The sequence below is a fragment of the Peromyscus leucopus genome, chromosome 3 (assembly GCF_004664715.2).
Source record: "Peromyscus leucopus breed LL Stock chromosome 3, UCI_PerLeu_2.1, whole genome shotgun sequence".
NCBI lineage: Eukaryota > Metazoa > Chordata > Mammalia > Rodentia > Cricetidae > Peromyscus > Peromyscus leucopus.
Window position 1 is genome coordinate 8,583,985 of NC_051065.1, and position 25,993 is coordinate 8,609,977.

A 25,993-nucleotide genomic window follows, 5' to 3' on the forward strand; every position below is an offset into this window, starting at 1 on the left:
CAAACTCTATCACAACCCAGGTCTTAGCGTTTAAATTTCTATGTGCAACATTCAGAAGCTTTATTGCTTTTGCCTCTGATGAACTGTCCCTCCATCTCTTTTGTTCTCATCTTGTTCTGCTGCCCAAGCTTGGCCTCTTCCCTGTCTCCTCTAAATGCCTCTGAGAAACATTCATAGGGACAGCTGAAGTAATCAGATTCAAGTAAGGCAATAGATTCCTTAATCCTCAGTTGTTTTCAGAGCTATGGTAAATAAAAACACTAAATTAAAAATTGCAAAATAAGCACTCTATAAGTTTTAAATTGCCTATCATCCTGAGTTGTGTGATGAAATCTCTTCATTTTATCTGTCTCACCTGTCAGTGAATCAGCCATTTGTTCAACATAAACACATTATATACACTATCCACTCACATTACTTAGCACCCACATATTATTAGAGTTGTGCAGTGCTAGTTCAATGCTGTCTAACTAATCTTCATATTACTTAGTACGGGCCCAAAGTGCAAGAGTTGCAATGCAGACAGTAGTCCCCGTGAATTACAAAGTGTTCCATTTACGTGAAAAGGTAAAACAGTGCAGTAAAAATTTAAGAATGCAGCACATCGTTGCATCATTAAACAAATATTCTAAAGTATAAACAAATGTAATACATCTTTAAATCGTGATTTACAACACAGGCAAGAGGATTTTTGCAAACTCAGAGATCAGCATAGACTACAGAACAAGACCTTGTCAACTGTCATTCCCATTAACAGCAAAAACAAAAAGCAAAATGAAGACAGAACAACCTCCATTGCACTGCCCTAAATCATTTGCTCATTTTCGGGAGAATTGGTACATGAGGTGAGCCGGGGTCTTTCGTTTACGCCTCCCTCCCAATCTTTCCCCTAATCATTGTTGACTGTCACTTCCTCACCTAGACTTTTGGCTTATCATTTAAGATCCATCCTTCTCACATGATATTCTCTGGGAGGCCACTCCTCTCAGGTTCCTATAAAATGCATTATTTATCTAAAACCATGAAAATATGGATGCTGTGCCAGGTCAGACATGCTGATACTTTTCAGTTTCTGTTCAAAGAGAGGGTGTAACTCCCAAAAGCAGACCCCACCCAGTCCAGGGGCATCTTGTCCACTGTGTCAGTGTAAATCCTTGGTCCCAGAAGCCCTTCATATTCTCTGAGCCCTGCAAGATGGAAGTTTGAGACAGTAAGATGTCCTTTGCTTTCCTTGGGACAGGGAGGGCTTGCGTATACTGGTGTCCTTCCCCCAACTCTTTTTTTTTTTTTTCATTTTTCTTTATTAAGAGATTTTCTACTCACTCCACATACCACCCACAAAACCCCCCTCCGCCCTTCTCCCACCCCCCAGCCCTCTCTCCCAAGCCACCCTGCATCCCTACATCCCCAAATCAAGGTCACCCATGGGGAGTCAGCAGAGCCCAGCACACTGAGCCTAGGCAGGTCCAAGCCCCTTCCCACTACACCAAGGCTGTGCAAGGTGTCACACCACAGGCACCAGATTCCCAGAAGCCTGCCCATGCACCAGGGACAGATCCTGATCCCCCCAACTGGGTGCCCCTGAAACAGTTTGAGCCAAACAACCGTCTTCCATATGCAGAAGGCCTAGTCCAGTCCCATGGGGGCTCCACAGCCACCAGTCCACAGTTCATGGGTTTCCACTAGTGTGGCCAACCATCTCTGCACGTCTTCCCATCATGATCTTGACGTCCCTTACCTGCAGTATCTCTCTCCTCTCTCTCATCAGTTGGATTCCCGGAGCTCAGCCTGGTGCCTGGCTGTGGATCTCGGCATCTGCCTCCGTCAGTCACTAGACAAAGGCTCTATGATGACAGCTAGGTTATTCGCTAGACCAGTCACCAGAGTAGACTAGTCCAGGCACCCTCTGGACTACTACAAGCAGACCAAGGTGGGGTCACCTTGTGGATTCCTGAGAGCCTCCCCAGCACCCTGCCTCTTCCTATTCCCATGATGTCCTCATCTATCATGGTATCTTCCTCCCTGCCCTTCCACTCTGTCCCTGTTCCAGCTTGATTCTCCCATTTCCCTATGTTCTCATCCCCCACTCCTCACTCTCTGCCACCCCCACACACACCCAGTCCACTCATGTAGATCTCATCCCAGAGAATTCTCAAAAGAAGAATCTCAAATGGCTGAAAGGCATTTAAGGAATTGCTCAACATCTGTAGTCATCAGGGAAATGCAAATCAAAACAACTCTGAGATGCCATCTTACACTTATCAGAATGGCTAAGATCAAAAACACTGAATACAGCTTATGTTGGAGAGGATGTGGAGCAAGGGGAACACTCCTCTGCTATTGGTGGGAATGCAAACTTGTACAGTCACTCTGGAAATCAGTATCGTGGTTTCTTAGAAAATTGGGAATAAGTCTTCCTCAAGACCCAGCTATACCACTATTGGGCATATACCCAAGGAATGCTCAATCATACCACAAGGACACATGCTCAATTATGTTTGTAACAGCATTATTTGTAATAGCCAGAAGCTGGAAACAACCTAGATGCCCTTCAACTGAAGAATGGATAAAGAAAATGTGGCACATATACACAATGGAGTACTACTCAGCAGTAAAAAAACAATGACATCATGAGGTTTGCAGGCAAGTGGATAGAACTAGAAAATATCATCCTGAGTGAGGTAGCCCAGACTCAGAAGGACAAACATGGTATGTACTCACTCATAAGTGGATACTAGATGTGAGGGAAGGGATGGCCAGACTGCAACCCTCAGCCCCAGAGAGGCTAGCTAACAGGGAAAGACCCTAGGAGGGACACATGGATGGCCCAGTGAAGATGTGAATTAGACCTTCCCCCAACACTTGTCTTCCAGATTTTCCAGAGAGTGGCTAAGAGAATGGACCATAGATTCCAAGTAAAAAAAGACAGTTTTGATCAAAGTTCCTAGCTGTCAGCTCCTAGCTCAGTGTCTAGCAACTGGTGCCTCTTTTTGAACAAATTACTACAATAATTGATCAAATTACTTAAAATTTAACAAATTACTGCAATAACTGTCCTTCTTTAGCATATTCAAAAGTGAGAATCATGGTTCCCAAATATAATCAATAACATCTGGGTTTACATACCTATTTTGAAGGTCTGTGCTTCCAGCTTCTATCGTGTCTGTAAATATATCAGCTGACAGGTGAACTGCTGCAGAAGCTTTATAAAACCATCTGCCTCTGGTCACAGGTTTTGCTTATTGACACTGAGCTGGTGGTGTCTTGACAACACAGTTAAGATTTTGAATCTTCCAAACTAAACCCACTTTCCACTCTAAGAGTGAATAACAAATTCTGTCCTAGTACTTTCCCCTTCTTCCTTCACAATTTTAAATACAGTTTTATTTGGGCAGTAGGTGGGGTGTTCAGGATCACCCTAAGGTTCAGTGATACATGAAGATTCAGAGGACTAAGCAACATGGCTGCCATGGCTCTAGCTTATGTACAGTGAAAAGGTACATAAGATGAAATTAGAGAGGAGTCAGACCTGCTCCCCATATGACTGCACACACCACTTAGCTCTCTATCTGACAACATGGCAATGTGTTGTCCACCAGATCCGCTCAGTTGAGCTTTACAGCTTTGGGTAAACAGGAATAGTCAAATGAATATATGCAGCTCCTATTTTGCTAGCCTTAGCTACTGGAGCTTATTGAATACAGCATTGCCACGGCTGTAGGCATATGCACACACTCACTGCTCAGCTATTTCAAAGGCTCAGAAGTTTTCTGTCTAGACCAGGAGCCATAACCTATACATTGCTATATTACCACATCTTGCCCATCCCTGCCTTCTTGTGTACCAACTTGAAAATTCTTATTAATCATCTATGCTAATAGTTACTATCTTTAAGGGCCTAGCCTAAGTTGATCTATTTTCCTGAAGACTCCTCATGGCTTCCCACGTCTTTATACACAGAAGCATATACATCTCTGGCATATATTTATGTATTGCCTGCAATCCCCTCCTGAGAAGGCCTGCCACCTCCCTAACAGTGATGACATAAACTCAGGAAATGAAGTTTTACTGACAAAGTGTTGAGTTTTACCTGTATTTCTTGATATAAACTTTTTTGCCCCAAGTTATCTTTCAATATCCATAAGATAGTTCCAATATACAAAATCAGAGGTGCAAGTTCCTTTCCACACACACTCCCACTCAGACTGGCCATTCCCAGCCATCTCTCCACACTAAAAAATCTGACTTACCATTCGAACCACTCAGCTTTATGTGTTTTTCTCTATGCTTTCTCTTCTTGTTTTTTTCGTCTCAGTAATCAAAGCAACACGTTACTTTGCCCAAGAATTTATTTTCATTTCCCAAAGCCCTCTGTCATCTTTTCAGCCTTTCTCCCCACAAAATCCTCTTAATTTTGAGTTTTCCTGAGTCACGTTAAGTTTCTTAAGAGTTCACCATTGTTAGAATGAAGCTACTACTGTTAGTACTGACTGATTTCTATGTTTCAGACTGTTTTAAGTGCTTATGGGTCTTCACAACCCAAAGAAGGCAGGTGGTTATCTTACTTTCGCTGGAACAAGACATGAGAATTGACAGGCTGGCATTACAGGCCAAACCACACTCCAGAATGTACCTTTTGTGGTATGCCACACTGGCCTGAAACCCTAAATCAAACGCCTTGAGAAAAATCATCCCTCTTATTTGTCTCAACCTAAGTGTCTCTGCCCCTTTTCTCCATCAGCCAGAAATGGATGAGAGAGCTAAGTGCTTTTAAAATAAAATGCTTTAAAGAATCTACCATTTTATTAGTAAATTTATTCTTTGACAATTTCATACACTCATACAAAGTGTTCTGATTATAATAACGTCTACCTTCTCTCATCCCCTCCTCAACCAGTCAATCTTCTTCTTTTCCTACAGGCCCCTTTCCTATGCTTACCTCTTGGTTTTGTGACCACATTTAACCCATAGGCTGGCCTCAAATTTGCAATCCTCATGCTTCTGCTACTCATGTGTTAGACTTATAGGCATTTGGGGCCACCATAAATGACTTAAAAGTTTTTAGCTCTTATTGTGACTTCATGTCATTTAAAGTTATCAATTACAGTGCCACATTCTCATTTTTCCTGTCTGTAGAGTGCAATTTATTGTAATATTTGATTTTTCTCTATGTAAAGCAAATTAAGCAAAACATGCATTACCCTGTACATGTTCTCCCATGTATTACCCTGTACATATTCTCCCCCTGAATCACTGACACACACAGTATACCGCATGACACATTGCTATTCCCAGACACCTCCTACCCACTCAGCACTACTTCTGTATTGTTGTTCAACATATTTCAAACACAGTAACAATTGTTCACTTCTCATTGTAAGTATTTGCAATTCCAGTATACATGAAAACAAAAGCCAGACATTCACACAATGGAGTATTACTCAGCTCTTTTAAAAAATGACATAAAACTAGAGAAAAAATCATACTGAGTGAGGTAACCCAGACCCAGAAATCTAAATATGGTATGTATTAGCTTATATCTAGATATAAACCATCAAATAAATGATAACCAAGCTACAATCCATAGACCAAGAGATGTTAGGTGTAGAGGAAGGGACTAGAGGGTACACATGGATCTCCTTGGGAGTGGGAAATAGAATAAATTTTATGGGTAGACTGGGGGTGGCAATGGGGGAGGGATGAGAATGAGAGGATGAGGTGGGAAGGAGTCGGGAGATGGGATGAGGTGGGGAATGAGGGGAGAGACTGCTAGGATTGAAAGGCATTTGAGGGGTGGAATGGACAGCTAGTGTAGTGGATACTTAATATATGAAGGCAATCCTAATGAATCTCCAGTTAATGAGGGAGAAGGAACTCCAAATGGCCATCTTTTGTCACCAAATAAAGCTTCCAGTATTGGAACTGGGTCTCATTCAATTGAGTTGTTAGCAGAAAGATGATGGGGGAATGTCTTTCTGTATGCTGCAAATATGTGTTGCTCTGATTGGTTGATAAATAAAGCTGTTTTGGTCTATGGCAAGGCAGCTTAGAGGCAGGTAGAAAATTCAAAGAGAGAGACAGGAAGAAGGCCGAGAGAGATGCCAGCTGCCCAAGGAGCAACATGTAATGGAATGCAGGTAAAGCCATGGAACATGTGGCGATATATAGATGAATAGTTATGGGCTAATTTAAGATATAAAAGCTAGCTAGCAAAAGGCTTGAGTCACGGCCATGCAGTTATAATTAATATAAGCTTCTGTGTGTTTACTTGGGGGATGCTAGTGGGGGAGATTTGTCCTGACCAGTGGCAGGACGGGACACAGAAAAGCTCTGACTACAGAAAGGGTCCCCATGGAAATCCCCAAACAACCCAGGCTATTGCCAAGACAATAAATTGCTCTCCACAAACTAACAGCAAGGCCCCATAGCTAAGACAACATCCACATAACTCATTGAACATGGAGAGGTTGAGCTGGTGCCTACAAAGAACCTTCACTTCCACGTTCAAGTGTCTGTGACATGGAAAAGTACTCTGCAGGCTACCAAAAGAGACACATAAACAGCAACAGAACCATAAAGCCTTTGATCTATAATCTGTCCTGCCTGCAAAATAAGCTAGAGCAATGGTGGCACAAATCTTGTGGAAGTAACTAACAGATGTCTGATTTGATTTTAAGGTTCATTCCATGAGACAGAACCCATACCCAACACTGCTTGGGTAACTAAAAACTGGAGACTAGATACTAGATAGTCCAGAGCCCAGGGACCTAGAGTCAAACCAAATACTACTGGTCTTAAAAAAAGTAATAATAAAATTATTCCTAATATTATTCTTCCAATACTCATACTCATATATCAGTGCCTTATTCATTCATCATCAGGGAGGCTTTCTCCTACAGTGAATGAGAACACATACAGAGACCCAGCTAGACATTACACAGAGAGAGGGAGGGAGGGAGAGAGAGAAAGAGAGAGGAGGGGACACAAAGCTTTAAACAGGACATCTCCATCAAATCCCTCCCCTCAGAGCTCAGGGGAGGCAGAAGGAGCAGGGACAACAGAAGGGACAGAAGATATGAGGAGAACAAGGCCCTCTAAACAACTGAGCAGAGCTCATACAAATTTACAGAGACTGAAACAGCAATCACAGGGCTTATATGTGTCTGCACCAAGTCCTCTGTCTCTGTACTATAGTCTTCAGTTTAATACTTTTGTGAAACTCCTAAATGTGCAAATGAGTGGGTCTTTGATTATTGTGCCTTCTCTTGGGGCTCATTTATTTTTCTGTTGGCTTCCCTTGTCCAACTTGAATATGATGGTTTTTATTTGTTTTGTTATATTTTGTTGTTACTTCCTAGAAGCCTGTTCTTTTTGAATGGGAGACAGAAGGGAGTGAATCCGAATGGGAGAGGAGGTTGGGAGGAACTGGAAGTCGTAGAGGGAGGGGAAACTATATTCAGATTATATTGTAAAAGAATACATTTAATAAAAGGTTGGGGGAGGAGCCACTTGGAAGATAGCTTCTTTTGCACAAGTCACCCTGTCATTAGTATCATTTCTGAATTTTTTTTTAAAAAAACACCCAGAATGCTTATAATTTACTACTACCCTAATGAGAACAGAGAAGTTACACCATATAGTTTATAGAATACTGAAATAGGACAATAGAGGAATTTTGAAAGTATTTGTAGCAATTCTTTATCTGTGCTACAAAAAGATAAAGAATGATTAACAAAAGAATACTTTAATTGTATGACAAATACACAAAATAGAAAAAGGACCTAACATAAATGCTAGATTTTTTAAAGGTTTAATGTGAAATCTTTTTCATCTTTGTAAGATGTCTTGAAGACAACTCATCTCCTTGAGTTCTCAACTTCTCCATCTCCCAAAGCCTGCTGGTAGGTAGCAGATGGTTAGTTAGCCAATGCAGGAAATGCAGCTGCTGAATTCTAGTTTGCCCCCATCCTTAGCATTATCTAATCTACAGAATTCCAGTAGAAATTTTACTGGAAAATAAAAATGAAAAAAAAATCAAGCTGAATTATATCTATTTTAAAAAGATGATTGTAGCTTTAAATGGATCTGGCTTTGTACATTATATCCTGCGACACTAAAAGAACATAATGAATTTATTAACATAAATCTTTGTGTCAAGATGATTTGGTTGAGATACCACATAGAAGGGAGCTTCACCAAGGATCAACATGTGTATTTTGTTCCCTGGCTTGAAGATGGTATTTATTAGCAGCTTGACAAGTGTCCCTGACACTTAGAAAAGGAAGTGATGGTCATTTGGAGGCAGTATCGAGTCACAAAGCACAACTAAGCCCAGGTCACAGGGAGGAATTGTAATCACAGCACCACTTACCGAGTGTTAAAAACAGCTCTGTGGAGCAGAACCAGCTCTTTCACAACTAAATGAATGCTCAGCTGGTCAGAACAGAACACCAGTACTCATACATCTGTGTACAACTGGTTGGAGCTGGTTTCTTGTGAACACTTCCTTCTAGTCTCCAATGGAAACAATGCAACTTTATCTCATTTGCCCAAGACTCAATTAATTAAGACAGAGTACACTGTGTTCTAAAAGGGGAGGAGGAGTAGGGGAGAGCCTCAAATAAACAAAATGGAATCTTAAACACTCAATGGGGTAGCCATGTTCATCTTAACAATTATTCCCATTTGTTCCATTATAGATGCAGTAAACCAAGATCAATGAGTAGAGATCAAAAATTTTAGTCCACAGGAAACTTTAACGAGCCCAGTTCAGAGGACTATCTATCAATCCGAGTAATGATAATCCATTTTGATACTCTATTCTCATGTCATAGGAATAACTAGAAATTCCTGGATGAATAAAGAGCTTCAGTGTATCCACATATAGATGGATTACTACAGGAAGCATCCAGCATTACACCTGGAAAATGATATGCACTCAAATAAAAATGCCCAGAATATATCATACTGTGGGTGAAGGGCTGCTACTGTGGGTGAAGAACTGGCTACTAGGCAAATGGGTTCACATAGCATTATGAAGATGCTGTTTGCATTCTTATCCAGTCAATTCTTTCAGTGTTAGAAATGTTGACATGGTTATCCTATATGGGAATCACGCTTTTATTCCTCTGCATTCTCACATTATTAGCTTTAAATTTTGAGAATGCTCTTCTAAGGGTGGTTTTTTAAAGAAATAATAAAAATTTATCCTTAGTGTCCATGGCTTTGTAGTATTTGTAAATACATTTGTAGTATTTTTAAATCCAAACTGCCAGCATGAACCCATTTAACAAAGTGATTTAACCTAAAAGTAATGTTATGTTGAACTATTTTTTAAGAATTACCTGTTCAACTGCAAAGAAAATAAACCTCCCATCCCCAATTTATAAAGGCCTACTTTGCCCCCTTCAAGCAATTTTAATGAAAATAGCTTGCCAAGAAACATTTTTTAACTCGTCAGTAAGCTGGTTTTCAGTTTTGCATTGTCTGAATCACAAAGCAGATACAATTAAAAAAAATTGACTTGCGGCTCTTTAGGAATATTGACTCCAGAATAAGTCTCATTAAGGAGCATTAAAAACCTTGACACCGCACAGAAAGTAGACATTTTTTTATAGCTCTCACGCAAAAGAAATCGTTTGAAGTGGCTGTGAGCAGAGTCACACACACCCAGGAATAATCAGCCTTTTGGTCTCTGGTCATTCACTTCTTCCATAAAATAAAGCATTCCAGATGGTTTACCCAGACTCATAAAGAAAACACAGTATAACAAGCAGTTTTGGGAATATATGTGTGGACTTCATTTGTAGTATTTGAATAATTCTCTTGAAAACTTAAACATCTAGCTCAATTTTTGGAACTGGTTTCAAAACTTAAAGTACTGTGTATTAAAACAGTGTATCTGGCCCATAGCCCCTAACCTTACTTGCTTTATCCATTTTGTATCACACTAATTTTATTACTGTCTACAAAAGTTTACATTACAGGCTAGGCATGAGAGTACAACTTTCCTCACAAGGCTTTTTAGTTAACCCAAACGATTACATTGATTCTGAATATTAAGTGTTAATGAACTCTGAAAAGGCCCCACTCCAGAACTTACCCAAACTGTCCATTATCTTTTCCTTTTGACCATATTTTAAGCTAAGTAATAAAATTACGGTATTCAGGCCAAATACAAAGCCTGCCTGCTATGTAAATGAGGTTCTGCCGGGAAGAGAACCAAGACTATGCATTTATTACCTACTGCTGCTTATGCTGTAACCAGAGAGGTGAGCAATTGTTGTAAAGCCCACAGGACCTTTGAAGCATCAAAGTTTTACTACTCAGATCTTTACATAAATTTTTGCACTTAGTTAAAAAATGGAAAACATTAAAAAGACTTGATTTTATTTGAATTGCAAGAATGTACACATTTTTCTATTCTATCCAAAGATACCCATTTGGCCCACACACTGAGTTTTGTGAATGCTTAAAGTATATAAACATGACCTACAACACTGCTTCTGTGAATTCTTTGAAAAGTCAAGAAAGCAGCTTCATGGAACAGACCAACAGTGTGTGGCAGGAGAGCACTGCTCTGGATTTAAGTAAATACCCTCGACACTGAACACAATCTCCTTTAATGGCGGATATACCCCGATATCTTTTTTAAAAGATTCAGCAGTACAACGGTACTTGATACATACAAAATCTGTTTTCAGATACTAAAAGTCTAGTGACTTTCTTAAAAAAAAAAAAAACACAGAAAGAAACACGTCTCATTTATTACTATTATTTGCACGTATGTTACAATAATAGTCTATGTTCTCTTTACAGCCAATTTTCCATAAATATTAAATTACCAAAAGTAATGGTATTTCCTAAGTTTTCAAAATGATCCTCAGATTTTTATATCATTTAGTAGAAAAATAAATGAGGCAACCACATTTATTAATTTAGGCAATGTTTCCCAATAAAAATGTAGAAATATTTAAATTTACATAATACAATACACGAACACAAAGTCAAAATCCACAATTACACACTCATAAAAAATTCTAAACACCATTTCAGAACAAGCAGTTTCTGTACAGGATTTACAACCATCTAAGCACATGCTGAGTCTTCAGTGTGCTACAGAGTTCAGAGGCTCTGCTCGGATGTTCCCCAAGTCGAGTGCAGAGTCCGTCTCTTCATCAATTTCTCCAATGACTGCCCTATTATTAGTGTGGGAACAGACAAGAGTTAAGTACATGCTGAAATAAACTTCCATACAATTCTAAAATCCCATGAACTACAGCATCTTCCAAACATGTGGCACTGAGAAGGTGCAGTAAGAGCGTAAGGTGGGAAGCAAATGTCATTTCATGACTCACTGAATTACCCATGTAGTCACAGCACTCGAGAAACAATGTGAAGGCAGTATTAAGGAACAAATATTAAAGAGATACTGCCATGTGTTTGAACATCGGATCTTTGAAAACTAATGGTTGATCTGCTGCATTTACTTACAGTCAAACAAAAGTCCCCATGGGGGCAATTGCAAGCTACTAACAAAGAAAGACACTAATCCATTTACTTACAAACATTCTTAAAACTCCAGGTCTTTTTCATGAGCTCTTAAAAGCAGGTTATAGCCCCAGTAGGTTTAGGTAATTGTCCAATTTTGGTTTCTTTGTATGTAGACATAGGAGGCACTCTAAAAATCAATGAGTCCATCACTCACAGTACAATGTTTCATCTGTTCTGCTGTGGTCAGAGGACAAGGGGCCCTCTGTTCTGGCTCATCCTTTACTACTCATGTTATAATTTCACCTAAAATTCATCTCCAGAGAACATTTTATAAATTATAAACCCAACTTTGATTAAGGAGAAATCTACCTATTTACCACATAGGTTTCAGGTAATGTTGTGAATAAAGCACATATTCTTTTTAAGATAAATTTACAGTATTCACTAATGAATTAAACTTACAGTCCATTAAATGAATTAAGTATCCCTTCTCCTATCATCTTACATATCCCTTCAAACCACCTAAAGTTACTAATATCTTTTGCTGTCCTGTAATCATATTTTGACTCTTCATAATAGTCTAGAAACATTTAAATTAAATTTCAATTTTAGCCACATAAGGCAGATTAGTCCTATAATCCCAATACTTGGGAAGGAGAATGAAGAAAGTCTGGGCTATAGAGCAAGTTCCAGGTCAGCCAAGGTTACCTATCAAAAAAAAAACAAAACACCAAAGCAAACAAGCAAAAATATCAACAAGAAAAAATCCCCCAAACTTCAAAGTTCAAATTTAGTTCCTTGGTCACCAGGCACTTCCAAAATACTACATCTCCACAAAGCAAGTAGGTGTACTGCTCAGAAACGGTTATAGCCTTTGTCAAATGGCCACCTCTAAGATATTCTCTACCTAGACTATCAGTGTCCTCAATTCAAGACAACGGGTTTTTCATGGGACATTAAGTACATCCAGTTCACTAAAACGGTGACAGCTAAATGAGCCCAAATTATTTAAAATAGCCCAAACAGGAGATTTTTAAAGAGATTTTCCAAGATGTTAAGAAGCCTCTTCAAGAAAGAATTTGGTGCAAAGCAGGGCACTTGCGGGGCCTATCCAAGTCACTTTCCTATTAGAAACAAAACAGTGGTTTAGGATACACAGAGGCTGTGGTAATAGGTGGATCTGAAGTTCAACGTCAGTCTAAGCAACTTAGAAAAGCCTGGTCTCAAAATGCAAAAAGTAAAGAGAGCTGGAGAGCACACATCAGTGGGAGACTGCATGTTCTGCATGTACAAGACTCCACGTTCAAAAGCCAATTTTCAAATAAGTAAATACACATAAAGTCTCAGGAGGTAAATGTCTGGTTTGTGAAGAGAAGACTTTAGTTGGTTCCTGAGGTCTCAACATAATAAGTATAAATTAAATGTAAGATAAACTGTATCTGCACAACAGATAAATGCACAATTCTATTACATATGGATAACATCATATAAGTTGATAAGTAAATGAACATGAAGTCTCAGGAGATAAATATCTGGTTTGTGAAGAGACCACTTTAACTGGTTCCTGAGGTATCTCACCATAAAAAGTATAAATTAAATACAAGATAAACTATATCTGCAAAACAGATAAATACACAATTCTATTAATGTATGGATAACATCATATAAATTGGGGAAAATCTCTCTTCCCTAACGCAAGCACACCAGTAGTGAAAATGTAACTTTACTCAAAATGACTTATTTTACTTACACATTGTCACCTCTCACGATGTATAATCCTAATACGACTTGTTCTACTCCTTGTGAAGAGCTGAATACCCTCTCATGGCTTTCATCCAAAATCAAATTAATGGTCTGGTCAAAACCTTTTAGTGTTCCCTGAAAAGAAAACATGCAAGAAAAAACAAAATGCTTTATGACGGGAAACCCTTGTACCAGGAACCTGACTATGGTGCAGCTGCGAAGGACACCCAGGCACTAGCACTTCCAAGTAAGTAAACTCACACAGTCTGGGAACTAGCACTAAGAACACAAACTAAAACAGGACACGTTTAAGATAAAATGATTTTTTTAAACATTAATAATAAGGAGATGCACAAACCAGCCATACAACGGATCACTGTATGTTACTTCTTAGCTAAAGAAACACACTGCACAAATCACCTCCACTTTTCTTCACCTTAGAGATAGTACAGTGTTTTGTCCACTTCAAATTCGGGACCCGATGCTCCAGAAAATGATGCTTCAAGATTTCATGGATAGTAAACAGTAGATTCAGTATAGAAAAACAAGAGGAGCTCTAGAGTCAGATCACAAAGTAACCACGCTATTTATTCTGCTGTAAACAATGCTTTCCAGAAATTAATCTATAAATACACACAAAATCACATGGTAGTTACAGCTAACATTCAGTATATCCTTGTTGCCAATATTGTGTCTTGTGTGTACATACTATTGAATTCTCTTAGTATCACAGTTGACATATATAGAGCTGAAATAATCAGAAACTTAAGTTGAAGGAAACAATCAGGAAAAATTATGTGGCTACAGAAAAAACGTATATGAGGAATGGTGCTGAAGTTTCTGAAGAAATAGTTTATTTTGAATTTGGGTGGTTAATCTCTTGGGTCCACCATTAAACTCCCATGTTCTTAAAGCCATAATTACTTACATAAAATCAGAATGGAATAAATAGAAACTTATAATCTGGGAATTGGGAAGAAAAACAAATTAGACTATTTACTATAGCAATTAGCAAATGGTGGTTACCATAAACCCCTAAAAAGGTCTTCTCACCTTCATTTTATATGCAAATATTTTGTCAGGTGACTATGTGATAAAGACAGAACTACTGAATGTAATGTAATGTTTCTGTTTAGCTTTTCTTCTATAAACATTTTCTAACAGAAATAAGAAATTTAAACATGAGGTTTTCAAAACTCAGCTATTTGCAAATTATCTGTTAATAGTAACAAACCTCTTACAGTGTTGAAACTAACATACTCCTAATTACTTATTATTAATGGCCCACAGTTCACAAATTTAAGACTGTGAACTCACCACTACCACAAACAAACAAAATCCTACATATTTGTGTTCTTTATTAAGAACAAGCAAGGGACATAATCTTGGTTTTGGAATAAAACACAATTTACAACACTACAGTTTTGTCACTTTGCTATACTGAATGTCTGGGAAAGTAACTCGTTTTTGGTTTTTTGTTTGTTTGTTTGTTTTCTAAACTCGGTTCCTAATCTACAAAGTAAGTGGTAATCTTCACAAGGTTGTTTGCACACTAAGTAACACACAAAATCCCTAGCACACGATACATATTTAGTCTATGGCAGTCTATCCCTTTGACTGGGATTGCTCACTAAGACGTAAGAAGAATCAAAAGGATTAAGAAGAAAATAAAGGGGCAGAAGAGATGGCTCAGTGGCTAAGAGCATATACTGTTCTTCCAAAGGACCCTTCCTGGTACCCACACACAGTGTGGCTCACAACTGCCTGTAACTCCAGGTCTAGTGCACCCAACAAAGTCTTCTGGGATCCATGTGTAGTGTAGCCCCACACACAAGGCAGGCATTCACACAGACATACACACAAACATGAGTAAAAATAAATTAAGAAAAAATAAACTGAAATCACAAATGAGAAAACATGGGATTGAATTACAGTCATGCAAGAAATATTTCAGAGACAGCAGATAAAGCAACGGTCCCAAAGATCATACCCTAGTGAAGTCATAGCTAACTTAGTTTCTGAAACTGCATTCACTGTTTTTGAAGAACAATGAAATCACTGAATACACATTTCTCAGATTGGATCTCCCCACTGTTAAGCAACCTATAGAAAGCATATGCATGTGTAAATTGTTAAAGATCTCTAAATTTAAAAAAGGGGGGGGGGGAATGGAATGGAAATAAAACATCCAAGAAGAAAATGAGTCAGCTTATTAAACAGCTCTGCATTTTGTATCACAAGCTTTCAAGGTTTATTAGAGAAGTTATATTGGCAATCAATAGACAAGGGTTTGTCAGCTGAATCACAATAACACTAGAATCCAAGTTATACTGTGGTACCTGAACATTAGATCAGAAATGTTACTTACAATCAGTAAGCCTACAGGAAAGAGGGGAATAAAAATGCTACTCACCACAATCATTCTCCCATCAGAAGTGATAACAGCAACGGTTCCTGAGAACTGCGTCAAGGGAAGTAGTTCTTAGAGATTACAAACTAAAAACTTTCAGCCTGGTAAGGAAATGGTTTCAATTACTTAAAAAAGAAAAGGAAAAAAAAAGTGGCAGAATTAAGATGGAACACAGCTCATGAGGGGGAAAACTTAAGTTTTTTAAAAAACTTATTTCAATTCTACCTTGAAAACACTTAATCAAATGGAAGAAGAGTGTAGTCTGTGACGTTTGACCCTGATTTAAAGAGCAATGGTTTCAATCTATGACACTGAGCAAGGCAACTCCTTGCTTTCTTAGACCCATTTCTTCACCTCTGAAATAAAAATCGGATGAGTGTTAACCAATGCTGCATCATTTCAAGCATGTTAAGACCCTTCTAGTCCAAGACGTGATCATAATTAATGCCACCAAGTACCAATATCCTTTGCTTCACTAAAGGCTCTTCTGTATTTAACTTTTGTTTCTTCTTTGTGCATATGCTCGGTGCAGTGTTTCTGTCCTGAAGCAGCAGTTCTCTTTTAAAATTTTATAAGGGCTTTGGCAAGCTACCTGCCTGTCACTAAACCCCACCACGACTACAAGCTTTCTTTCTATTCTATCGCATAGACACTTCAAGCGGAGGCAGGGGACCCGAAATTCAAATTTGAGAACCATCTTTCTATTTATGCTACCCCGGAACAAACAGCAAGCCTGCGAGAACCTACGAACTGATAGTCCTCGGGAAAACAGTTCATCTTAGTCCCGGTGTTGGAACACACAAGCCTTGCGGAATCGGGAACAACCAACCGAAAGGCTACTTGCAGGAAAGTTCTGAGGACTCTGGGATCTGTGATGGGGGGAACGAGTCCCGGGTCGGTCCGGATGACCCCGCCGCGCCCCGGGACCCCGAGTTCTCCCCGCGCCGCGGCCCCCGGTCCCGCCCCCGCCTGAGCAGCCGCCCGCCCGCGGATACGGTTGATGTAGTTCTCCAAGGCAGACGTCATGCTGCTGGGCCCGGAGGCTCCGGGAACGGGAGCGGAACCGGCAGCGAGGACACGAGACCACGGCCCGCCAGCAACAGGGACCGCTTCGCGCCCGCGGCTGAAGACAAAAGTCGCGAGACTTCCGAGGCCTCAGCGGCAGCCAATCCGCAACTGGAAGGCGCCGGACAAACAGGAAGCGGGGCGGTGCTGACTAGGGCGCCTGCGCAGTGTGCTTCCGCTGGACTTCCGGGCGGCGATCAGTAGGAGGAGCTAGGCAAAGGCGGGGAGAGGCGGAAGTGAGGCGCTCTCCCGGAAGGTGGGCCGGGTGGAGCCCCGGGGAGGGCGGCAGCTCGGGGGAAGCACGGGGTAGTTACTGAGGTAGTGAGGGAAGACACGCTGTGCCGGAAGACACACGAGATAAGAGGTTTGCTCGGCGATCGGGGAGGAGAAGAGCTCCTTTGTTCTCCCAGGCAACGTAGATGCAGGGCGGTGGGAGTCCAGCTTTCCCCAAGCGTGAGCCAAAAAAGTTCAAAAGGGCAAATGGCGCAGTACAAAGTGAGCATATTGTAACCACGTGATATACATTGTTTTCGGGGAATCCAACTACTAAAAAAAAATGCTTGTGTGTTCTGAATTTGGCTCTTCAAGTGTCACAAAGCAACCTTTAAAAAACGAATTCCAAATAGGTAAAGGTGTATGAACCTCCCTTAAGAAATAGATGGTCTCCTTTGGTTGATAGACGAGGCTTAGCTATCCCTGGGGTGGAAGTCTATAGTTTAAGAAGTCTACATTACCACTGTTAAGGAACCGATTGGAGAAAAGTGTAAAATAAATACCGGGCTGGGTTCTAATTCTTTGATCGATGTCCGTGTTGTAAGTCACTTAAACTCTTCTTGATCTGAGTTTTCTTAGATCCTGCCATAGCTGTATCATTTTGCAGATGTCTTGATAAAAGTAGAACACTCCCTGCTCCCCTGTGTGTGTCTAAGTCTCTCTCTCTCTCTCTCTCTCTCTCTCTCTCTCTCTCTCTCTCTCTCTCTCTCTCTCTCTCGTGTGTGTGTGTGTGTGTGTGTGTGTGTGTGTGTGTGTGTGTGTGTAAAACAGGAAGGGCTTGCTCACCCTACACAAGTTCTCAAAAGTCTTGTATCAATAAGCTACAACCAGCCTCCTCTCACCCCTCTCCCTAACTACAGTGTTATAATTTTTTTTACCTGTGGTACTTTCAATTCACGATTGGAGATGAGGAATCTGCACAGCTAATAACGGAAAAAAGCAATCTTTTCTTTAGTTGTTGTTGGGTTTAAATGTCTTTCTTAGTTGAAGAATTAAGGTTTTGGAATGCTTTCACTTTCTGTGCCTTGGTTTTACCATCTGGTTATTGGAGAAAATGACAGTTGTTGCGTCATCAAACTTGGAGAACTAAAAGAATTCCTTTAAAGCTTGCTATGCATACTCTATTACTATTCAAGAAAGTAGATTGCATCATAAGTAACTTTTTTCATCACCCCAAAACGTATGCTAACATTTTGTGTACTGTCTTATTTTCATTATAAGTGCTTTATGGAAGGGTGATATGTGATGTGTAAAACTATTGGAAAGCTTAAAAAGAAAAGGAGATAAGACTTAAATTAGAACTTGAGGGAAAGTACAAATACACTTCAGGGAAATGGACTGGAAACTATTATTTAGTGACAATATGGACGGAAGTTAAGCTGTCAGGAGTCCCAGTATGAGTTCCTGGTTCATTGCAGTAAGAATAGGAAGTAAAGGGACTAGCCAGCCGGAACATGGTAAACATGGCTCTAGTAAGCCTTGCTCTTCTCCCCTATTCCCTCTGCTGTAACAGGAATCCTAAGAGGTCTAATTAAATAAAAAACACGGAGCTAGATATCCGGGTTAAAACCTGAGAGAGATCAGAGGAATAGGGAAAGCCACAAGCCAGCCTCACCTTACTAACCCTCAGCTTCCAAAGAGACTTACTTCCTGTATACCCACGCCTGTATGCCTTTCTGTTCTGCTAGCTCATTTGCTCTCTCTGTCCAGCTACATCACTTCCTCTTCCTTCCCAGCTCTTTCACTTCTTGTCCATCTGTACAGACCTCCATAGTTAACTAGTGTTGGAATTTAAGGTGTGTACCACCATGCCTAGCTCTGTTCACAGTGTGGCCTTGAACTCACAGAGATCCAGATGACTCCCTGTCTCCAAATACCAGGATTAAAGGTGTGTGCTACCATTGTCTGACCTCTATGTTTACTATAGTGGCTGGCTTTTTCCTCTGAACCTCAGATAAATGTTATTGGGAGACACAAATAAATATCACCACACTTTGCCTTGCTAAAAAACCACTGGATTACATTCCTAAAGCCAGCCCCCAAGGTCCTTTCCCATATTTAGCTAATTCCTCCTCTTGAGGTTGACTACCAAGGTCCAACTATCAAAGTACTGAAGACCAGCAATCAAAAGCCCCCTTTGGCTCACCTGATTAACATGCCCAATTAAAATTAAGCACCCCATCCTAACACGGGGTTTATCCTATTGCCTTTATTAACTGCCATTTTCCTATGGGCCACATCTGTCTCCTCTCTATCCAGAGACAGTCCTTTGTGCCCACACTCCCCCCCACCCCTGGGACAAATACCCCTTACCCTCTCCATTGCCCTTTTCTCCCCACATCCCTTGTTCCTTTCCCTTCTTCCTTGTCCTCTATCTCCTGTCTTTGTCCCTTATCCCTGCCCTCTGTCCCTCTGGGGCAAACAAATCTCCTTTGTACTGGGAACTTGGTCTTGGGGTGTCTTGAGCTGATTTCAAGGTTCCCTACAGGATAGATAGAAAAAAAAAATATGTGATCAGAAAACAGAGAGAAAGGAAAGTCTGTATCTGTATCTGACAATTTATGGGTAGCATGGTAATAGTTGATGAGGCAGAAGGATAGAAATAAAAGATAGGACTGTTAAAGTAGACAAGCCTAACCTGTTAAACCATACAAATGTGTTACTCAATCAACAATATATAGACAATATTATTATTATTATTATCATTATTATTATTAGAAGTCACAGGACAACATTCAGAACTTAGTTATCTCTTTCTACCCAGGGACCACAAGAATCAAACTCTGTGTAAACACTGACCTGCTGAGCCATCTCCTCAGCCTCTACCCTGTGTTTTCAGCTGGTTTCTTTTCTGGGTTTTGCCGTCATGAAACATGTTGTTACTGTCAGAGCTGTTCTTTGATTGCAATCAAGCTCTACTGGACAGCACTGCTATTGCTATTGTTGCCTATGAAAAGTCCTCAGTGATGTGGGAGAAGTGACACACGTGACCTAGCAGAGGGTGCTTTATGACCCAGGGTGCTTAGACCTACACACTTCTGGAGGTTCCTCAGATTCCAGGTTAGGACATTCACACAGCAGGAGAGGCAGACTCAACACTTTCTGGTACATTTTGTCAGTTTCTTCCCTGTTACACATAAATGTTGCTCAGTTTCTCTGATGAGAGTTGGCAAATTACCATCTGATTTTTTTTTTTTTTTTTTTTTTTTTGGTAAGCACATTTTGCTGCCACAAAGTCACAGTCATTAATATTTATGCTGTGTGTGTCTGCTTTAGGGCGTCAGTAGCACAACTGAGTGATTCAGGGAGTTACAGTAAACCTAAAATATTTACTAACTGGCATTAGGCAGAAAGTTTGAAGATCTCACTTCTGACCAACAAAAATTCTCAAGCTTTTATGGCTGTATTTCCAAACCCATTGCTCTGGTCTACCTCACTGCCATAATGCTCACTTCTAGCTGTGTTATTTCCTCCCTCTTCCCTGTCCTGTTACTGTCATTTCAATCAAGAACATGCAGATATTTTTCCAACTCAATTAATCATGTAATGAAATTTTTCTCATGCATGAATATGATAGAAAATAATGATCTTTATTTTAGCATATGCTCCAGAAAACTAAATTAAAATCACAAATTGTATTGTAACAATGCAACGGATTGAAACAATGACTAGACTTTTAAAACACAAATAATTCAAATTAAAGACAGCTATTTGTAGGGATTATTAATCTTCATTTTTCAGATATTCATCATCCAAGCTCTTCCTGTGTCTTTAAGGAATTCTCTATAAGTTTAGGTGGGAGAAAAAGCTCAATGTATCATGTATCCATTTTCTTGCAATGACAGTCTTGGGTTGTGCTTAAGACTTCTCTAGACTTTTACTTGGGGACTAGTGTTACAAAACAACAAGACATACAAGCAACCTATTATACTATGCACATTAGTCTGGTAACAGCAAGTTCATAATATGATTTTAGGCTACAGCAAAGATTTCATTCAAAAGTGCTTGATGCTATAAGTCATGACTCCATTTTTGTCCATGTAGATCTGTCTTTTCCTGGGAATTAAACTTGTTTTCGTGCTACAGAGCTTGTTTTACCCAGTGACAACATTAAAAGATCTCATGTGCTTCTCAAACTGTCCATAGAATCTTCTTGGAGCTTCTATAGAACAAAGATGCTTCATTCATAGGAACCCTTAGCATTTTGTTCTTGTTTCATTCTCTTACATATGGCAAATGCCCATTTCTGAACCAGTCCCTTTGCTTAGGTCCAAGGATCCCTACGGAGTTTAACCTAGGAATAAAGGTCTGTCTACACAAACCACTTGACTGCTTTAAAAGGGGAATAGATGAGTTCTAAAGAAAATCAGACTCCTTTCTGTTGGAAATAAAGGGGAACAGAAGCTAAGGGGGCAGCCAACAAATACCTACTGTTATCTAAGATATATTTAAAACTAATGCAATATAGGTCTATGCTGGCTAGTTTTATGTCAACTTCACACAAGCTAAAGTCATCTGAGAGAAGGTAGAAAAAGAAAGAGCTTCCATAAGATGAAGCTGTAAACAAGCCTGTAAAGCGTTTTTCTTAATGACTGAGGTAGGAGGGCCCAGCCCATTGTAGGTGAGGTTATGCTTAGGCTGTTGGCCCTGGGTCCTATAAAAAGCAGGCTGAGCAAGCCATGAGGAGCAACCAAGGAAGCAGCACTCCTCCGTGGCTTCTACAGAAGCTCCTGCATCCAGGTTCCTGCCCTGTTCAGGTTCCTGACCTGACTTCCTTCAGTGGTGAACTGTGATGTGGAAGTGTGAGCCACATAAACCCTTTCCTCCCCAAGCTGCTTTTGGCCATGGTGTTTCATCACACCAATAGTATCCCCAACTAGGACAAGGTCTAAGATTAAAATAGCAGGTGGAGGGGCTTGGACCTGCCTCAACTGAATGTATCAGGCTTTGCTGACTCCCCATAGGAGGCCTTAAATTTTTGGAAGAGAGAATGGGGGATGAGTTGGGGAGGAAGGCTGTGGGGAGCATGTGATGATATATTGTGTACACCAACAAAGCTTGCCTGGGGATCAGAGGACAGAGCCAGCCACTAAATTTGACATAGAGGTCAGGCAGTGGTGGCATACACTTTTAATCCTATCACTTGGGAGACAGAAATCCATCTGGATCTCTGTGAGTTCAAGGCCACACTGGGCTACATGAGAGCAACAGAACCAGGCAGTGGTGACACATGCCATTAATCCCAGGAATTAATGTAGCAGGGCACAGAAAGGTATATAAGTTGTGAGGAAACAGGAACTCACTCTCTTGAGGCTGAGAATTTTGCAGAAGTAAGCTAGTGGCTAGCTATTCTGTTTCTTTGATCTTTCAGCTTTCACCCCAATATCTGGCTCTGGGTTTTTTTTATTACAAGACCTTTTAATATTCATGTTACATCTGGTGCCCAAAGTTTGCGGCACAAATTCACAAAAAAAGCCACTTGCCTGTGGCCTTGCAGGCCCCAGCTCAATCCTGAGCTGCAGATCCAGATGGCTCGATCTTTCACTTCTCTAGTGGTGGGTTGTGGCCTCTCCTTGGATTCCCATCTCAGGCTGCTACTACACTAGGTAGCTGTCTTGAAACCAGCTTGGGCTTCTACTGTTCTATGCAGTTGGCAGAGTTGGTGAGTCAATTAAAATTTCTTAAAGGGAGAAATTAGTTAAAAGAGAATTTTTTCCCACATTAAAAAATGGAGAACAATTTACAATGGAGGGTGTTTGGTCTCTGTTTGATAATGAAAGGACTAAGCAGATGTCATAACAGGCTGTCAGTCTTCTCTCAGAGACCAGGCCTCAATTTCAGTTTCCTGAGACTTGAGCAAGCAAGTCCTCATGGGAAGGCCATGAACAAAAGACATAGTCCTTGCAGTAGCTTCCTTTCTGCACATACACTGGCTGCTCAAGGTTCAGCCAGCTGTTTACTGTCTGGGACCCCTCACCAACTTAGAGCTAGGTGCATGGGTCAATGTAAATGTGTGAGGCCAGCCAGCCTCCATGGCAGCTCAAGGACAATGCCTTGGACTTGTCCAGGCCTGCCCAAAAATGATAACTGTAACCCCCAATCAGTAAATTCTAAGGTTACACACCCTCACCCAATCATATGGTGACAAAGCTTATACCACTCCACTTGTGGTTTTTTTCCCTTTAAAAACCCTCACCCTGAGAGCTCAGGGCCATCCTCCTTTACCCACTGTGTCAGAGTTTTGGACACAGACCAAGCCCAGACTTGCTTGTTATCAATAAACCCCTGTGTGTTTTGCATCAGATATCAGTTCTGTGATGATCTTGCTTGTGGGTCTTGAGATATGAGCACAACAATAACACATTAGGTGGTCTGAAAATGGAACAACTAAATGAGAGCATAATTAATGCAGATGGGATAGATGTAATGTCAGTTATAAATATTATTTGTTTGATCATTTGTTTTATGATTTAAAAAATTGGTTAATGTGAGTGCCAAGAGAAAACTTTCAGAAAAACTTGTTAAAACAGATCATAGAGTTATTCAGACACAGACAGAGGAATTTAAAGGTGAACCAATCTCAGCACTGCATTATAGGGTTACAGAGAAACAGCCTAAGGCTATCAAACAGCCAACTTTATTCTATCCAGTAACAAATAGGAACTGCCAGATGCTCAAGGCTGTGTACAAGCTGGTTGGACTCCTGGGCAAATGTTAGATTTGAGGATATTCAAAGAAGCTATAGTGTCATATGGTATGCATTCTTCATTCATGAAGCAAATGTTAAACTCATGGTCAACTTGTAATAGAATTATCCCTCAAGACTGGAAAGATTTGGTTACAGTGGTCTTAGAGGCTTGTCCCCAGTTACAATGGAGGACCTGGTGGAAAGATGAGGTTAAGACCATTGGACAATGATGTAAGACTAGAGGGGTGGAAATTTCCCAAGATCAACTTCCTGGAGAAGGCAATTATGCCGATATACAAAGACAATCTTTATATGATGACAGCACCATAATTTTATGCCAAATGGCAGCCTTAGGACAGAATTAAAGAAGTAAGAAAGAGAATTGAGTCATTTACCAAAGTTATACAGAGCCCAAAAGAAACCTTCTCTGATTTCTTACAAAGGTTGTCTTCAGAAGTAAATAGAATGATACCAAATTCAGAAGTGAGACAGATAATAATCAATTTGAAATGCTAATGCACAATGCAAAAAGGTAATTAGACAGATAATAATCATTTGAAAATGCTAATGCACAATGCAAAAGGGTAATTAGGCCATTAAAGGCAAGATCAGTACCCTTGGAGGAATAGATCCAATATACAATTAATATTGAATCTCATGACCATGATGATGCTTGGATAGGAGAGATGATTTCCAGAGATTTAAAGGAAAACAGTAATGTCAGGTGTTTTAATTGTGGGTAAACAAGGTCACCTAAAAGGGACTATAAACAGGGTGTCCCTACAAACAATGTTTTTTCAAGGAACAATAGCAATAGAAAGCCCCTCCCTTCTGAAGATGTGGTAAAGGCAAACATTGGACTAATGAATGTAGATCAACAAGGGACAGACAAGGTAATCCTTTGCCTTTGCTGTCTGGGAAACTCTCTGATGGTCCTTTCGCAGGTACCCATGACAAATTTGGTTCAGTCCTTTCCTGCCATCATGGAAGAAACCCCTTCCCAGAGCAAGTAAAGAACCTAATGCTTATTGTAAAAAAACATACTGCACTGGATGATAGAACAGCTTTAGAAAATAAAACAAAAATTTAAGGAGAAACTACAAATCAAAATTGATAAAGATTAGATTTAGAAACTCCCCAAAGTTAAAGTTAGGGAAAGGTTTTGTTTTTGTCTTTCTGGGAATAAAAACAACCATCTTAAAGAATTTAAAGACCTTTAGACAAATAAGCATCCAAAGAAGAAGAGAGAACTACCCAGAAAAAAATTACCAAAACAAGGAATAATCTGACCTAATGCAATCTCTGAAGTGTCAATGATAGGACCCCACAACAATAATTCCATCAGGATGATGATAATACCACTAAGATGACAACACACCACCCAAAGATCAGTTATGAAGCACAGACTTCTCAGGACAATTTCCAGATGGCTAGCTGAGATGATCCAGCCTCACAGACTACTCGAACAAGGACTTGATACAAGCTCTGCGTTTTCCTGTTATGCAGAGACTGGACAACAAATGATGCAGCTAACTCTCCCAGGACTTGACAATTAATCCCCCAAAATTCTTTTCAGTATCCCCTAAAGATACCTTCACCCCAAGACAGCAGGAAGTAATTTTAGCAACATGATACTCACATTCCCAAGAGGTGGGGTGGGTGGTTTTTGGTTATTCAGTTGGGTTATGGATAATTGTCATTGTTTAGGATGGTTGGTTACAAGTTGTTAACTGTTAATGGTCAGGAAAAAAGCTAAGCAAAGGAAATTAGATTTGGGGTTCTTGTTTAAAATAATAAGAAAAGAAAAAAGAGGATATAGATAAGAGGTAGATTATTGAATCTGCTCTGAAAAAAAAAGATAAAGAAATGATGGATAAAGGGTATATTATTGGATCTACTTTTAAAAAGCAATTACTAGTTTTCAATATTTTACATTGGATTGGATTTTTGTATATTGTATCAATCTGCAGTTGCAGTATCCCTAAAAACTCCATGTCTCGTGGCTCACATTTCCCAACTTTGGCAACACCACCACTTTACTTATGTGTGCTTTAGTGCAAACTCTTAAATATTGTTTTATGTCATATTTTTTCCCTTTTTTTTTTTTTTTTTTTTTTTTTGGTTTTTTTCGAGACAGGGTTTCTCTGCGTAGTTTTACGCCTTTCCTGGAGCTCACTTGGTAGCCCAGGCTGGCCTTGAACTCACAGCGATCCGCCTGGCTCTGCCTCCCGAGTGCTGGGATTAAAGGCGTGCGCCACCACCGCCCGGCACCCTTTTTTTTTTTTTTTTTTTTTTGAAGAAAAAAATGTGTAGTTGAGTAC

General features: G+C 40.0%; 1 protein-coding gene across 2 annotated transcripts; it reads right to left on the reverse strand.

Moving 5' to 3' along the window:
• Window positions 1–10,370: 10,370 nt before the first annotated feature.
• On the reverse strand, window positions 10,371–16,818 carry Lsm8 (LSM8 homolog, U6 small nuclear RNA associated). 2 transcript variants are annotated; one of them, XM_028871747.2, is made up of 4 exons: window positions 16,642–16,776; window positions 15,650–15,690; window positions 13,244–13,371; window positions 10,371–11,198 (listed from the first exon to the last, which is right to left on the reverse strand). In XM_028871747.2, exons 1-4 carry the CDS (start codon window positions 16,670–16,672, stop codon window positions 11,108–11,110), a joined length of 291 nt encoding a protein of 96 aa, XP_028727580.1. In that variant the 5' UTR covers window positions 16,673–16,776; the 3' UTR covers window positions 10,371–11,107. The 2 variants fall into 2 exon arrangements, with proteins under 2 accessions (XP_028727580.1, XP_028727581.1); XM_028871748.2 differs by lacking the exons at window positions 10,371–11,198; window positions 13,244–13,371; window positions 15,650–15,690 and adding an exon at window positions 15,697–16,002 and having other exon boundaries at window positions 16,394–16,818.
• Between the last annotated feature and the right edge of the window lie 9,175 nt (window positions 16,819–25,993).